The following is a 17399-nucleotide window of genomic DNA, read 5'->3' as shown; positions in this document are numbered from 1 at the left end:
TACCTTTGGAGTACCAGTCACCAGTGACCAACGGTGGCGTTCGACGCGTCGACCCTTTGCACTCGACGATCCATCACCGACGAGGAAACCGAAATCTCCCGGAACGCAAATTCCCGTACGATCGGGAACGTGATTCTTCCCGCTCGATGTTTCGTTGGACTCGAGATACGATAATAAATCCAACACCGTGCAACGTTCCACGATCGGGTGCGATCGTTACCGTGTGAAACGTATCGGTCGATGTTCGAGCGCAAAGGGTTAAAGGGAGTAAGGCGCGCGTTGGTTCGGTAGCGGCGAGAGGGTCCCTCGCGACGTACACCTGGAAACGCAGGTAGAGAGCAGTTGCGTCAGAAGCGAAGCCAGACTTCGATCTTCATTCACAAGTGCGGGAGCCCTCGGCCACGATCGTCCGGTTCGTGTCTGTCCGTCTCTCTCTTTGCACCGGCGAGAGTCGGCCGGTGCGAGCGCACCGAGAGCGAGTTCGCGTGCACCGAGGGACGAGCTTCGTGCTAGAGTATCGACCCGCGGCATGTGGTAACTCGGTCTCCTTTCTCCTTCGGTGTTCTCCTTCCTCGTTCCTCCTGGGACTCGGTTTCGCGAGTCGGTCGTTAGACGCGTCTCGTTCCACCGTACGCGTTCGGGCCACCTTTCTCTTTTCAGTCGGTTACCCCCACCCGTGAACGTCCGCCCGAACACGGGTCGCGGACGAAGGTCGAAATTGGCGACACCGTTCGCGGGAATCTCGACCCTACCGCGACCAGGTACACCGTCCCGTGCATGCGCGAGGGAAACGACAGTAACGGGCTTCCACGTTCCGACGCCCCCGCCGAACGCGTACCAAATTATCGCGAAATTCGCTCACAGAGAGAGAGACGATCGTCGCGCGCGACCGATCGTGGACCGTTCGCCCACGCCGATTCCACGATTCCCGTCCGGTCCGAGATACAACACACGGCCTTCGAATCGCGCGTCGATCGCGCGCAAATTGCCAACCGACGGACCGTGATTCGATCCACGGCTACTTGTCATTATACCGAGTACCGCGAAACACTTCTATTGGAAAAGAAAAACCTCGTAGTCATCCGTTTTACGGAGAACTTCGTTTACGTAAGATCGTTAGGAACGGAAAGAGAAGAAAAAAAAAAAAAAAAAAGGTCGCGACACGACGGACGTAACTTCCGTTCGGTGGACGGTACAGTGTTCGGTGAATTCCTTATGTCCAGGAGGAAAAAATTATTTTTTCCCGAAACGTACTTTCATTCTCGGGCGGGACGCTGATCGTGGAATTCTCGAACGCTCGATTCGAGCGTTCACCGATTCGACCGGGTTTCGTGCACCAGTCTTCTTCGCGTTTCTCGTGCTCGAGGCTGCAAAAGAAACCGCCTGAGTCATTCGTAATGAAAGGGTAGCGCTATACTCCCCGTAGCACCGCTAGCGTAGCCTAGAAGCACCGAGGACGGTAGGAGCGCTCGAGTCAGGAGAGGGCCCCAATTATCGTGGTCGTCCCTGGGTTTCGAGTCGGACAGCTCAGTTCATTTCGTTGGTGGAAGCGAACGGTGGTGCATAGCCGCGACAGCTGATTCCGGACGGTGTTGCGTCGGCCCGATCGTTTCTCTCGGCTGTCAGTCGCAGTTCGCAGCGCGGATCGGTTGGCCGCGTCGCGATTCGATCACTCCGCGTGTACGCGTGTACGCGCGATCTCGCAACGGTTTCGCACACATCGAGTCAGCGATCGCGATTCGCGAACGCGCGTACGACATCCCTCGGGAACGAATGCAGCCTCGCGATTCGGAAAACACCTCATCGATCGTCGGGAAAACGAAGGCGAGGATTAAAAGCGCATCGTAACGATATACACACGCGCGCACACACACTCGTCTATATATATGTATATGTATGTACGCGTTTCCATGTACGTATACATATATGTATAGTGCATCTGTATATATGTACATGTATATATGTACAAGGGTGTACATCTCGGTACGTGTATATATATGTATATGGATATATACACGCGTACGTGCAACGAGGCCTATCGAGCTTCTACTTTAGTACTGTGATTACCGTGTGATCACGATTCTCCTGGAAACGGGGAGTGCAGTGCACGGTGGAGCGACCGAACAAGGGGCGGAGAAACGGAGAATGCACAGCAGCGTCATCGTCGGGGTATGAATTCGGACGTTGCTAGAATAACCAAGTCCACGTTCGACCAATGGTGAGTCGTCGATCCTACGGTTCATTTTTTTTCTTTTCTTTTCTTTTTTTCTTTCTTTCTTTCTTTTTCTTTTTTTTATATCGGTTACAATTCCCCCGTTCGCCGATATTGTACGGTTTCCGTCGTGTCCCGTTCCGCGCCCCGATTCCCCACCGGGAGGGTTTACAAACGCCAGTTACCAATCACCGCGTATCCCACCAGAACCTGCCCCGCTTTTCGTTTGTTCGCCGCTTTCGTGCGTAAGTTTCGCGTGTAAGCTTCGTTCGTGCATTGTGCCCGAAAAGGGGTTTCGGGAAAGGAGACACCGCGCTCCTCGGGGTACGAGGCTCTCGAATCCCCGATCTACGAACCGGGTGTGCGCGGCGTTTGATCGTTTCGTTCGCACGTTACACGATGACCCAATTGTTTTTCACGGTCCTCGTAGTTTGTTTTCTTCTTCTTTTTCTTTTCAACGCACCGCGCACGGGGTAGGTTTCCGGCACGGTTGATAACAGAACGCCCACGAAGAAGGACGCGCGTTCGTAACGTAACGTCCGAGACGTAACTTTATTTCCGATGACTCGAGAGAAAATAACCTACGGTCGAACATCAATCTCGCGGCGTTGTGTACCAGCGTGTGTATAACATTGATTGCCAACCGTCCAACGTGTCCGTGTCCCTGTCACGGAAATTGTCAATTTACGGGGCGAAAAATAATAGCGATTCGGTTCCGATTCTTGGCAGTGTGCTTCGCCAGCTCGATTCCAGTCGCGGAGAACCTTGCGTTCGCGCGACACTGGTCTAATTTCACTGTGCGCGCGCGCGTGTATGTGTGTGTGTGTACATACGGTTTCTTTGCGCGCGTGTACGTGTTCTTCGTTGGGGATGTTGGCACACGTGCGACGCGCCGTGAGATTCGTTGGATGAAATTACGCACGGTGGCGGAGATTCGAGACCGATAGACACGAAACGAGACGTTGTTCCCGCGAACGGATCGATGCTCGTAACGAGCACGCTTTTGTCGCGGGGTGGCTCGCAAACGCACACGTGCTCGACTCGTTAAGAAATTCCATCGGAGGCGAAAAAACGAGGCGTCGGTTCCTTCGTCGGGTGGCGCCTTGCTACGATGGGAACGGGACGTTGAACCCTGTGCGCGGAGGATCCGGGCCGATTTATGCGTGCGAATTTCGTGCCATAATGCGTCTACGAGTTTGTTGGCCGTGCGACAAAAATAATATCGCGAGAGCGAGCGATCCTTGACCGTACGGGCGCGAACGTTTGCGGCAATCGCGTTCCGATCGATCGTTAACGCACGATAATAGCACGAAAGCTCCACGTTGTTAAACGAGAGAGATGTATCTTTAACGACGTGTTACGTACGCGAGTCGTCGCGATAAAACGATCGAGATCGCGAGCCGGGGATGTTCTCCGTCGTGAATGCCGACGAGCACGGCGCGACGCGTCGTTTTATCTGTCACGCGGAAAAACGTGAGTCCGCGTCGCGTTCGTATATTCGGTGTCACGTGTGACGAGAACGACCAGACTCGGTGCGCGATTTCTCGACACGTGTTATTCACGCCGTTCGAACGTCCCACCGCGATCCACGCGCGTTCACCGACGACGATCCGTGACTCACCGAGCGCTCCCTTCCAATCGGGAGTACACGGAACCGTTCGAAACGATCCTTTGTACCGATCGGTGTCTCCTACGCGCTATGCGCTTTCCCCACCGGGACGCGTACCTCTGCGCGCGAACATCGAAATAAACGTTTCGGTACGAACCGAACAACCGTGATTGTGGGTGGATTGTGAATCGTCGAGTGAATTTCTCCTTGGAGGGGATTCGGTTTTTTTTTTTCTTTTCTTTGTTTTTTTACTCTCTCGTTGCGTATCTCGCGAAATGTTTTCTGTGTGAAACGAATCGCGGGAATACCGCGAAACGAACAACGTGAAACGAACAACGTGAAACCGTCTCGCAAGAATGCTCGAAAAAACGAACCACGCGTTCTTGTATTTAATCAGGAGTGACGAGAGCGAAAGGGACGATCCTTTGTACCGATTGGTGCCTTCTACACGTTACGCGCTTATTTCGCTGATAATTCTCGTCGGAATATTCCTCGTTCGAACGAAACAAATGAGGTTGCGGGTGGATTGCAAATTATTGAGGTTATTCTCGGAGAGGACTTTTTTTCTCGTTAAGAGTCTTGCGAAACAAATCTTGAGAAACGAATCACGCCATACGAATACCGTGAAACTGTTTCACAAAGAATGATTCGTTTATTCTCTCATTAATTGAGAGTATCGAGAGGGACGATCCTTTGTGCCAATTGGTGTCTTCTATACGTTACGCGCTTATTTCGCTCGAAATACCATTTCCAGTTCGGACGAAACGATCGCAATCGCGAATGGATTACTTTGTCGCGAATCCTTGCGAAACAAAATCCCACGAATCTCGCGAAACCGTTTCGCGGGAATACTTTGAGAAACGAGTCGCGCGAATTTATCGAATCGCCGGATCTGCTCACCGTGGCACAAGTAGAGATCGCAACATTGTTGCAGAAATGTTCGTTATCATATCTCGTTATACTTTGTACCTGTAATTTGAGTGGCATACGATAACGGGTGTAATTGAAATTTTGTAACGGCGCTCGAGTTAATCCCGGTTGTTATTATCTACCATTAGGAAGAAAAACAAGAATCAGTCGCGCGGAGCGTAGGAGAGAATTCGGAAGGGCGCGAGCGTAGCGATGCCTCGACGAAAAGGGTGTCCTTCGTTTGGAGCCGGGCCAATTTCCACCGTTACTATTTTCGTTATCGCGAAAGAAGATTAAGGGCCGTTATACCGCGAACAATTTGCATAACGGATCACACGAAAGGTCCCCGTGACTTTTCGTTAACGTTCGCACGAGATTCGATTCGTCCCGTCGCGAAACGTTACGATACGATACACTTTGAAACGCGTACACACGGGTTACCTTTAACGAGGTCCGACATCGAGGTGGTTCCCCGTGCTTCCAGTTGCGTCGCTTTCGTGACAATTTCCAACCTCGAACGACCGTCTCGCCCACAGATTCACGATCGTTTCGTACGAAAAAAAGATAAACGCTCGATACAATTACCATTCCCGTTCTATTTGTATTCGATTATGCCTGCGTGGCAATTCTGTCAGCAATGGTATTCTTTGAGTATCGATCGTACGATTACCAACGAGATTACACTAGTCCGATTTATCTTCGATTACCTTGAAAGACCCGAGACACGGACAATTCAATGCGATCACATTTTCTCGATAAAATAGTTTCAATTTCGTAAACAAAGAACACGAGGGATCCCATTCGCGTTTCGGGCGATCGGTCGAGCGTTGCGTTTCTCTCGTTCGTTTCTTAGGCGCGTGTCATCATTGGTGTTTACCCCGGGTGGTAACATTTTGCCCGGTTTCGCTCGAAGATCGTCGAAAAAGCTCCGTTTGGCGTCAGACCAGCTCCGATCCGATGTCTCGGTTAACTCGGACTTCGTACGATCGCGGAAACGCGATTCGAGCTCGTGTTTCGCGAGTGGTATCGTCACTCGGTGGGATCGGTGGCTACGGCACTGCGCTAAATTCGCGCACCGGCGAAATTATTGGCCGACGGGCTTGAAAATTTCATCAGTGATCGTATTAATTTGGCCACGCGTCCGTGGTCTAATTGCGGCGATCGTGAACCAGACGCCCGTGTCAGAAACTCACGAACGTCCGAATTAAAATCGTAGGTATATCGCTTAGCTCGGAGTACATTGTTCGACTTTGATCGGGACCGTGGATTTGTTTCTCGACGAACGTCACGGACAATGTTACGACTTATCCTTCCGTTAATGCGCGGCAATAAAATCTAAAAGGATGGAAAACGCTCCGCGGAGATAGCGAGATAGAGACGGATGAAGAGAGGAGAAAAAAAAAAGAAAAAAAAAAAAAAAGGAGAAAGCTCTTTGTTCGGAACTCGTTTTGACAGTTCCAAAGAACTTGCTTTAAATGCGCATGATTCATCGATGTTGTCCCAAGAGGACTCTCTCAAAGCGTCGCGATGAAATTCCTGTCGCGCTTTGCCCGTACCCCTGCCCCGATGACAAAACGCTCGTCGCTTCGTTCGTTTATTTACAAGCTTCGGATTCGGAGACGGCTTGAAATTTAGAACGACACACGCTCCTCGTACACAGGAGAAAGAAAATAATCCAAGTTGCGAGATTCCCGCGCAACGAGTGACTGAGAGAGAGATAGAAAGAGACCTTGTCGAGATCGACGCCAACGAAGAACGTCATTCGACGCGCGAATCCGCGCCTCGTCTTAATTAACTCGCGACGAATATTTCTTTGTTTCGCGACAAAGGAAGATTTCATCGGCAGGTATTGACCGACCGGTGAAATTTCAGTTTATCTTATCGTTTCAGCATCAGCAGATGATGGCCGATCTGAAGAATCTCACTCTGAGCGGTGGAGGAGGATCCAGGTACAGCGGCGATGAACAGGTGCAATTCATACCAGGTGGAAGTCACCAGGTGACGATTAAATCCCCACCACCCACGTTACATTTGGAAAACCTCAATAATGCGGTAATCAGGTAAATCGGGGGGCTCGGTGGTCTCGATCGTGAACACTGCTACGCAGTAGCTCGTAAAACGCGGACGAATTTGTTGCTAAAAGTGTTCCAATGGACGAATGTAAAGAATTCTAGAGTCTACCAACCGGACGTTCTTCTGTGCAATGGTGTCGGTAAATAAGGGTGGTTCCTTGAATCTATGGGAATTTCAATCGAACGTATCGATCCGTTTACTGGTAACGTGCGCGAATTTTTAATCGAACGTGTCCATTTATCGAAATACGTGTGGAACAGTTTACAGCGTGTTTCGAACCGTTTCTTCGTCGCGCATCGATAGTAAATTTGCACGTTTAACTCGATCTTTATAAACCGAATCGAGTACTATCGTACCCTTAAAATAGCCGATGAATAATAAATCATTCCAATTGCTCGATGCCAATGTTTATTTTTGTTCGTTACTCGAAGGACCGTGTATCCTGTAATCGACCGCAATGGAAAATTAAACATCGTACACCAAACCTTGATTTTGGTCCACGAAACCCATCTACTCGAGTATCGCTAATCATTGAATCAAATTTCAAACGAAGTTTCACCGGTAAGGAATTACGATTAATCTAGACGAAAAACTTATCGCTCTGTAAAACCTCGCTCTTGTTTCGCGTTCTTCAAACTTTCGTTTGTTTATGGAGAAGCATCGGTTCGTTCGTGCATTGAAGATGGATTGGTTGGGAGTCACGATTTTGTCACCCGGAAGAATTATTTTCCGTACGCGGAACATTCGTGGGAGGATACTCACACCGCGGACATTTGAAAGTAAAATTATGGAAAAGAAAAATTACGGACACGTGGACGGGTCCGTGAACCACGAGCTGGTTCCATTTGTCACGAATCGGGTCCGTCTACGCTCGAGAGGTTGCGTAAATGTTTTAAGGGTAAGCCCTTTTGTCGGAGCCCGCGCTCGCCGAAGAATCGCGGACGCGGTTGCACCGCGTTACCAATTTGCATAGCGAGTCGAATCTTCGAAGAATACCGCAAAGTACGAGTATTCTTCGCGAAGATATTTGAATTTCGAGCGTCCACGATTTGCATACGAAACAGCTCGCATATAATACAAAAGAGAGAAGGGGGGTAGGGGACACGAACCAGGGAACCACGTTTATCCACATCGATCGTACTCCGCGCGTAGTGTCTCCCCGAGATTAAGGGAAGGGCATATGCCTCTTAAGTGATTACATCTTCGAGGTTGAGAACGTCGTACGAATCGGGCCAGTATTTTTTAGGGTCGTATCGCAAAAACAAGGCGCAACGTGAGCGATGGGGAAAGCTCGGCGGAAAAATCGAGCACGGTCTGGAAGCTCGTTCCTTTTAATCGGTCTCGATTTCGAAGAAATCTTATCGAGTTGCCCGCCGTAATTTATTTACACGAGCGAAGACCCGTTAGCGCGCGGAAAGAAAATACGAAGATATTTACACAATTGCGGTGGAGAACAGAGCCTCCAGATAAAAGGAAATAATACGAAAGTAAAAAAAAAACAAGTTAATATTATGATTCGTAATTGTCAATTGAATATTTGACTTTTGAACAATGGAAATCCGAGTACTTGAATATTCGAACATCGACGTGTACGGTCATTGCGTTGGTGCGCAGATCAGGTCGATCGGATCGGTGGAAACTAGTCGTGAGTTTGTGGGCAGATCGGTGAAGAAAAATTGTTAAATTTAATTCGACGATTCCAATTACTCGTTTACCCCTTTTGTAAGTCCTAACTCTTTCGCGGAACCTCAATTCCGTATACCAGGTTGTTCGATAAGTTCCATCGTTCGATAAAACTTAATGAACAGTACAGTAGTACCGTTCGATAAGTTTTATCGAACGATGAACAACCTATTGGATTATTTACATTCCTAATTCGGACAGTAGATCAATTTTTTCCGAGGGTAAAGTTGTTTCTCGACGATAATAAACACCGGTCGCGAATTTCTTCACCGACCGTTGAATTTCCAATCGTTGAACAGGACTTGGCCGAACGTTGTCATTTACGAGTAACAATGTTTCCGTGACTGTCGACCCAACGTTCAACGGAATCACGTCCCCGTGACTAAATAAAGATAGCTCGAAAGCGAAGTCATCGAGTTCCACGAAACCTCGTACCCTCTCCCTGCAACGGTGACCTTTGGGTCGTTCCGCGTTCAAGTTACCAGTAATTCCATCGGTTGTTTGTCCCATGGTACCGCAAACAATGAATGAGACACCGAGTCTCGGTCATCGAGTCGCGAGAATCGAACACGCCAAGCGCTACGTACATTCCGAATATGTCTAAAACGGAACTCAAGGTCCTCCCCATTGATCGCTCGGTGTGCTTAAGCGGCTGGAATACTCTTCGTTGGTTTTCTTTCGAACGTCCATAGCTAGAACAATCCTTGTAATTCCCATCGCGTGGAATAACATAGTGTAACACTCGTCCACCGGGATTCTTTTCCAGCTGGCTTCACGTGGAAGCCTGTGAGCCGTGCGAGAAACGAAACAGGCGAAGTGTAATCGGGAAATAGTCGGCCATTTTGTCGGGTACGCGAATCTCTAATAGTTCACAGATCGGTAAAACACGCTTATTTAATTTAATTATAATACGAATGGTTGGTCAATTGCAGCTTCGTAAGCGTTGTAATAGGTTCGATGAAACTTATCGAACAACTTAGTATTACACTGTTTCGAAACTTCGATAAAACTGATCGAACAACCTAGTGCACGGATTAAACTTGCACCGAGAGTGTACGGGACGCTATATCGATTGGCAATTTTCTGGAAAACTTAAAAGTGTGATTAAGCGGGCTATCGGATTTCACACGTGGCAAGCCGCATATGTTTAACCCGCGCGGCTTCTTCGATTCGTTTTAAACCGACACGCGGAGACACGGTTGGCGAAAAAGGGACCTTGGCCAAGGTCCCTTCGATCGAAGAACGAACCCTTGTCGCCTCTGACGCTCGTGTGTCGAACGAACGTCTTCCTACGGAAGATACTCTCCGCTCTGTCGTGCTTCTCGTTGGACAAACATTTACCAGTTGGAGCAATGTTTACCGGCCCTCTGTCCACGATTACGGGGTTTCGGGGGAATTTTTATTTGGATCGAGCTTCCTTTTCCACGCGATGTAACAAAGATGATGGTGTTACCGTCCCCTGGACGGTGACCGGGCCCCCTTGTGATTTTCGTATTTGTAACAAAAGACGTTCGAGGGAGAACGGTCTATCGATTACGCGAATAAAGAAACACGTTCGTATTAGACGTAGGATATTCCAGTGGGGATTACAAACGAACCAACCACGTGTAAAATGTAAATCTTTCATCCCGATTCTAGTCTTGGTTGGGAACAAACGTTTCTCGCGGGTTGGAATGGTTAAAGAGCTCGTTGGAATACGTTTGGTAACACGTGGATTATTTACCAGTGAATTACCCGATCTGTGATACTTCTAAACGTGAACTTACGTTGCTAATGGAGTCAGAAATAAACGAAGAGCACTAGCCTGGGAAGGGTCATCTTCCGATATTTCAGACATCGTGATTCTTTATGGGGCTTTCGATAACACCGATGCGACTTCGTGCTGCACATAACGGGTGCGAAAAAGGGGGTAGGGGACACGTGTGCGATTTTTGTTTATAAACGATAGGACTCGCTTTATCGATTCACCTTTGACCCGTGACGTCGTCGTAGAATTATTTCCCAAGCGTACCCTCGTGACGAGTTACCCACGGCGAATTGTTTCGCGAACACGCGTTGAAAATTCACACCGGAGTTCATCGCGAACAAATAGAAAAACCCGTGGGGATCGTATTACGGCCCTCTCCGTGTCTAAAAATAATTCAAGCTATGGAAGAAGAGGTGTCTACCGGCACCTATCCGTCGACGACAAAACAAGAAGAAAAAAAAAAAAGAATAAATCGTTAGTCGTACGATTAGGTGTCTAGAACGTTGCAACCGAGCGAGGAACGAAACAAACGAACCAAGACTCCGAGACACTCGGTAAAGTGGCACGGGGTGAGCCGTTCTTTATTGGATTCACTTAAACGTCGACTTCGCGGAAACGGGACACGACGATTATCCAATTTGTCGAGCAGGGGTGCAATTAGTCCTTGATAATTTCCATTCGCGAGAACTGACACGGTTTTAACCGAACGTGTACACTTCGCGAAGGAGTAACGCGAGAAGTTTCGTACGGACGTATTTCGAGCGTGAATTATTTCACCCCTCGTGTAACGTTCGGATCGAAGTTCGAACGACCGTGACGAGAACCACGTCGAGAGTTTGGTGAAACGTTTCGTGTTGTGTTACAGTGGCTCGCAGAACAATCTGCACTGCAATTGCAACGGTAGCGCGACGAACGGTGCCGCGGTTGCGATGTGTAGCAGTAGCATGTTCGCGAGGAAGGTGCCGAACCATAGTCCGGGACAGGACGGTAAGAGGCCGGCGGTAACACTGACGCATCTTCCGAAGAGGCCACCGGTTGACATTGAGTTCAAGAACCTGGCTTACAGTGTGTCCGAGGGCAGGAAGAGAGGTGAGTCTGTGCGAGAAAATCGTCGTCGAGTGTACCATCGTAATAGAGAAAACCATTGTGAAAAAATCGTTGCGGGAAAGAATCGTGGAAAATCCATTGGGAGAAAACTATCGGTCAAAAATCATCGCGACGAAAACCGTCGCGTGAAAACCATCGTGCGAAAATTATTGCGAGAATATTATCGTTGGAAAACTATCGTTAGAAAACCGTCGCGAGAAAACCATCGAGTGAAAACCATCGAGTGAAAACCATCGTGTGAAAATCATCGCGAGAAAACCATCGTGTGAAAATCATTGCAAGAATATTATTGTTGGAAAACTATCGTTAGAAAACCGTCGCGAGAAAACCGTCGTGAGAAAACCATTGTGAGAAAAACCATCGCGAGAAAACCATCGCGAGAAACCCATCGTGTGAAAATCATCGCGAGAATATTATCGTTGCAAAACTAACGTTAGAAAACCGTCGCGAGAAAACCATTACGAGAAAAACCATCGCGAAAAAATCATCACGTGAAAACCATCGTGCGAAAATCATCGCGAGAATATTCTCGTTGGAAAACTATCGTTAGAAAACCGTCGTAAGGGAAACCATCGTGAGAAAACCGTCGCGAGAAAAACCATCGAGAGAATTATCACGTGAAAACCATCGTGCGAAAATCATCGCGAGAATATTATCCTTGGAAAACTATTGTTAGAAAACCGTCGCGAGAGAAACTATCGTGAGAAAAACCATCGCCGAAAAATCATCGCGTGAAAAGCACCGTGCGAAAATCATCGCGAGCAAACCGTAACGAATCAACGAATTGCGACGAAATTATCGAATACACGACTCTCGGGATATTCAGAGGTTGGTAGTGCAGTGGATGGTGCACGTGTTGCGTTTTAACAGATGTACTTCGTTAAGCGTAACGGCGAAAAAAAGTATAAAACGAGCAGAGTCACGAGTCAACCGAGCCACACGATCGTCGTTCGAACGAGAGATTCCACGTCCAACGAACAAAGACGAGACCTGAGTCGAGGTTTGGACATTTTGTTCGACAAGGCGTGCAAACGACCTGACCGAAAGAATCAATAAGATCCTCTTGCGGTCCGGATGCACCTCCGGAGTGCAGCTGCACTCGCTGGCCAGAGGATCCAGCTGTTCGCGAAAACGACGACTTAACGAAATTTCTATGCCTTATCCGCGCGAACTCGATGAACTTGGCAAGGAACCGGGTCTCTCTGTTTTGGCAATGCGAAATATTACGTAAACCGTGGAGCTATAGATCGATAGAGAGATAGCGAATCGAAGGGAGAAAAAGTGAGGCGACCTTAACCTCGGTACGGCCGTATTTTGTTGTTTTCCAATGGACGATTCCCGTGTTAGACGGTAGACAAAATTGCTCCGCCTCGGTAATATTTATATCGCACGCGAGTCGCGGATTTGTGTAACGTACAGTCGAGAAATTCACGAAGAATCCTTTCCAGACTTTGTCCAGTCGTGACGCGTGATCATTCGTGGAGAATTGAGTCGATGTACGATCGTTTGTGTTTCACGTTGCAGGTTACAAGACGATTTTAAAATGTGTGAACGGGAAATTCCGATCGGGGGAACTGACCGCCATCATGGGCCCTTCCGGCGCTGGGAAGAGCACGCTCATGAACGTTCTGGCAGGTTACAAGTGAGTTCTTAACATTTTCAAATCGATGAATCTCTCTCGACCAACGATACATCCTTTTTTCGTAATTGTAACTATTGTAACGGATTCGAACGAATGCCTCTCTGTTCTCCTTAAGCTCCTCGTTCTATTGTAAAGTTAAAGACTCGAGTTCTATATGTTCGAGACCTTTCTACCGAAGATTTCGAGTGTATCGTCGAACCAAACAAAACATTAACCTTCAACCTTCGATATTTTTCTACGAACACAACTATTACAAAAATTGAAAGCTTCTCTATTCACACAACGATTCTCGTTGTATCTTAAATTTAAAGATTCCGATTCTGCACGTTCAGAACATTTCTTATTGATGCGTTCCTCGGGTCTTCACTGACCCATCGTGTCCTCCACTATTTCTCTACAAGTATACCTATTACAGAAAGTACTATCGAACGTTTTCCTATTCACGTAGCCCTCTCGTTGTATCCTAAATTTAAAGACTCTGGTTCTATACGTTCGAAAGATTTCTTGGTGTGTTCCTCGGGTCTTTACCGACCCAACCTGTCCTCCATTCTTTTCCTACAATCGTACCTCTTCCAAAAAGTACCATCGAACGCTTCTTCGTTCCCACAATCCTCTCGTTGTAATCCAAAGGTAAAAAACCCAAGGTGTATACAATCGGTACACTTTTTACACACTTTTTACCCAATTTTCGAGATCTCGAGTGTATCCTCTAACGAAAGAACGCTTTTAGGGTCGAGCAACCGACCGAAACGGACACGAATCACGTTGTAACGTTCCTGTTCGTGTTTCCAGGACATCCCACCTGAGCGGTTCCGTTCTGATAAACGGAAAGGACAGGAATCTACGAAGATTTCGGAAGATGTCCTGTTACATAATGCAAGACGATCGTTTGCTGCCGCATCTGACGGTTCACGAGACGATGACGGTTTCGGCGAATCTGAAGCTGGGGAAGGACATCGGCGCGAGGGAGAAGAAAGTGGTGGTGCGTCGATGAAATACCAATTTCGGCCCCTCCCCTCGGCACTTGTCCCTGATGGAATTGCGTTAAACTTCGCCAGAGAAAATCACCCGAGAGTAAACATCCAAATTATATCCGTGTCAAGTACCCCCCGATCGCGACGTACACCGAAATAACGGACGATACGTATATAGCTCGCGATACGTCCGTGGTTCCTGATCATCGATCAATGGGGTCACACGGAACTCGCGCACAATAGCCCCTGACCCACCTGTTTCTTCTTACCGTGAACGCGACTGTTCTAACGAAAGTTTCCACGGTTTCGCGCAGATCGAGGAGATCATCGAAACCCTTGGCCTAAGCGACGCGAGCAACACGCAAACTCATTGCCTCAGCGGTGGACAGAGGAAGAGGCTATCAATTGCGTTGGAACTCGTCAACAATCCCCCGGTGATGTTCTTCGACGAGCCGACCTCCGGTTTGGATAGCTCGACCTGTTACCAGTGTTTAAGTTTGCTCAAATCGTTAAGTAGAGGAGGTACTGTCCATCGAGACTTTTAGTTTCACGTTCTTTCGCGCGTGATTTTACAAATACACCATCGATTCGTTTCAGGAAGAACCATCATATGCACGATACACCAACCGAGTGCCAGACTGTTCGAGATGTTCGACAACTTGTACCTGCTGGCCGAGGGACAGTGCATGTACCAAGGGAACGTTGGAGGTCTGGTGCCCTTTTTATCGTCCATGGGTCTGGAATGTCCCGGCTATCACAATCCAGCGGATTACGGTACGTATCGACCGATCGATCGTTGCGAATGGAATCTCAATGATACCGAAGGTCATCGTTTCTCCAACCAACGTTTCTGCGCAGTGATGGAGGTGGCGTGCGGCGAACACGGTGAATGCGTGCACAAGCTGGTGATGGCCGTGAACAACGGCAAGTGCGCGAATTACCAACACCATCAGGCGACGATCAACGCGGTGCAAACCGTTTCGAACGACATCGCGAAAGAGTCACCGCAGCAAGAGACCAAATCCGAGACCGCCTTGATACCGAACGGCGTTGCGAAGCAACCGAACGGAGGAACGGTGATCAATATGCCGATCTCTTGCACCACGTCCTTGCTAGACAGCGCGGAGAGCATAGAGATGAAAGTCGGCTTCCCAACGAATAGTTGTACTCAATTTTGGATCCTCCTTAAGAGAATTTTCTTATCGCAAATAAGAGACATGGTCAGTCGGGATCGTTCCGCGTACGAACGCGCGAATCGCTCGATGAGAAAAGGTGACTGTGATTGGACCGAGTGGAAAAGGGGCGCGCTTGAATCTTTGGATGCAATGTACTGTTCGTACGTGAGAAAAAGGCCGACGTGATTGTTCAGGTCTTTACTCTGGTATAGGTTAGATGACTGTGGTTGGACCGAGTGGAAAAGGGTCAAGCATTAATCTTCGGACGCAATGTACTGTCTGTACGTGAGAAAAAGGCCGACGTGATTGTTCAGGTCTTTACTCTGGTATAGGTTAGATGACTGTGGTTGGACCGAGTGGAAAAGGGTCAGGCATTAATCTTCGGACGCAATGTACTGTGTGTACGTGAGAAAAAGGCCGATGTGGTTGTTCAGGTCCTTACTCTGGTGTAGGTTAGGTGACTGTGATTGGACCGAGTGGAAAAGAGTCAGGCATTAATCTTCGAAAGCAATGTACTGTGTGTACGTGAGAAAAAGGCCGACGTGGCTGTTCAGGTCCTTACTCTGGTATAGGTTAGCTAGATGTAGAAAATATCTTCTTAACGAGATTGCATACTGGAGGGATGCAGTGTAAATTATTTTTACACGTTTCTTCACGTTGGAGAATATTTATAATAACATTTTTGCGACATCGTCGGTTGCTCACACTTACAAACACTTTGTAACAGTACAGTGTTTATATCCTCGCTCTACTTTTCTAGAGAGAAGTCGCCACCATTGCATCGTTGCTATTGGAACTTGTTCATCTTCGTCACGATTCTTGACGACTAAAATAGACTAAAATAAGGGTAAAAACGCTCGTTAGCCTTTTTCTCGCTGGTAGACAGTAGTTTCACAGAGTTTTATCTCACGAGCAAGTGACAATGTAGACAACCTGTAGAGGATTTAGATTTGCTATAGAGGGATATGGAAAAATGATTTACATCGTATAATGTCCCTGTTTGTGTAGACTGTAACCTACAGTGATAGATGTAAACACTCGTTAGCCTTCTTCTCGTAGACGAACAGTACAATTTGCCAAAGTTACACATATTTCACACTATAATACCAACAAATACTAACCAGAACGTGCAACGAAGAAACTGAGCTAAAAAGAGGCAAGTCCTCTTATCATCGAGCGATTCGCGCGCAGTAGCTATTTTGCGACAGACTTTTCGTTTAATCGATCGTCCCACGATGTTTGCAGACATTAACGAGAGTAAGGCTGATTTCGCACATAATCGTTGGGTTTCTCATCGGTGCGATTTATTACGACATCGGTAACGAGGCCTCGCAAGTAATGAGCAACGCTGGCTGCGTCTTCTTCACGGTGATGTTTCTCATGTTCACCGCTATGATGCCTACGATTCTCACGTGTAAGTAAAATTCACAACTCTCGTACCTCCACGCGTTATCGTTATTTATGAATAACGTTTCTCCGGTGTGTACAGTTCCAATGGAAATGGCCGTGTTCGTGAGAGAACATTTAAATTATTGGTATTCCGTAAAAGCTTACTATCTTGCGAGAACCCTGGCTGATGTACCCTTTCAGGTAAATATAGAAATATTTTTTAAAGAAACATCTCGGCAAATATTGTCATTGGTTAATCCGTTTACGATTCTTCTTGCAGATAGTGTATTCTATAGCATACGTCATCATTGTATATTTCATGACGTCGCAGCCATTGGAGACGAATAGGTTCATGATGTATTTAACTATATGTATATTGACAGCGTTAGTTTCTCAATCCATCGGTTTAGTGATAGGTGCAGCGTTGAGTGTGGAGGTAATATTGGTTTATGTTTCGTCAGAGATCGTATAGATGATTCTCGACTCACGTACCGTTTCGTTTCGTTTGTTCCAGAGCGGAGTGTTCATCGGTCCGGTGTCGTCGGTGCCGATCATTCTGTTCTCCGGTTTCTTCGTCAATTTCGATGCCATTCCAAAGTATCTGAAGTTTCTTTCGTACGTGAGTTACGTCAGGTACAGTTTCGAGGGCACCATGATTTCTGTGTATGGTTATAATCGTGCTAAGCTCAAGTGTTCCGACGCCTACTGCCACTTCAAGAGCCCGACGAAGTTCCTCGAAGAGATGTCGATGGAAGACGCCGTCTTCTGGGTGGACGCCGTCGCGCTCGCGGGTTTTCTGCTTATCTTGAGAGTGATCGCGTACTTTGTACTGAGACTGAAGTTACGATCGCTTCGTTAAAAGGGTGCAGTGACCGACGA

The 17399-nt window shown here is 47.7% G+C and overlaps 1 protein-coding gene across 1 annotated transcript; it reads left to right on the top strand.

Annotated features, from left to right (window-relative positions):
• Positions 1–845: 845 nt before the first annotated feature.
• Positions 846–17399, top strand: Atet (ABC transporter expressed in trachea). The gene is made up of 12 exons (XM_076317371.1): positions 846–2218; positions 6621–6790; positions 11099–11322; positions 12865–12982; positions 13775–13964; positions 14271–14478; positions 14554–14730; positions 14815–15176; positions 16377–16545; positions 16621–16721; positions 16801–16956; positions 17035–17399. Exons 1-12 carry the CDS (start codon positions 2216–2218, stop codon positions 17377–17379), a joined length of 2223 nt encoding a protein of 740 aa, XP_076173486.1. The 5' UTR covers positions 846–2215; the 3' UTR covers positions 17380–17399.

The sequence above is a fragment of the Ptiloglossa arizonensis genome, chromosome 8 (genome assembly GCF_051014685.1).
Source record: "Ptiloglossa arizonensis isolate GNS036 chromosome 8, iyPtiAriz1_principal, whole genome shotgun sequence".
NCBI classification, from domain to species: Eukaryota; Metazoa; Arthropoda; class Insecta; order Hymenoptera; family Colletidae; genus Ptiloglossa; species Ptiloglossa arizonensis.
This window is presented reverse-complemented; position numbering and strand designations above follow the sequence as displayed.

Excerpts from the sequence above, each read along its gene's own strand:
- Atet (XM_076317371.1), top strand. Across the intron at positions 6,791-11,098 it reads CTCAATAATGCGGTAATCAG|TGGCTCGCAGAACAATCTGC; the intron begins GTAAATCGGGGG and ends GTTGTGTTACAG. Across the intron at positions 16,957-17,034 it reads GTGCAGCGTTGAGTGTGGAG|AGCGGAGTGTTCATCGGTCC; the intron begins GTAATATTGGTT and ends CGTTTGTTCCAG.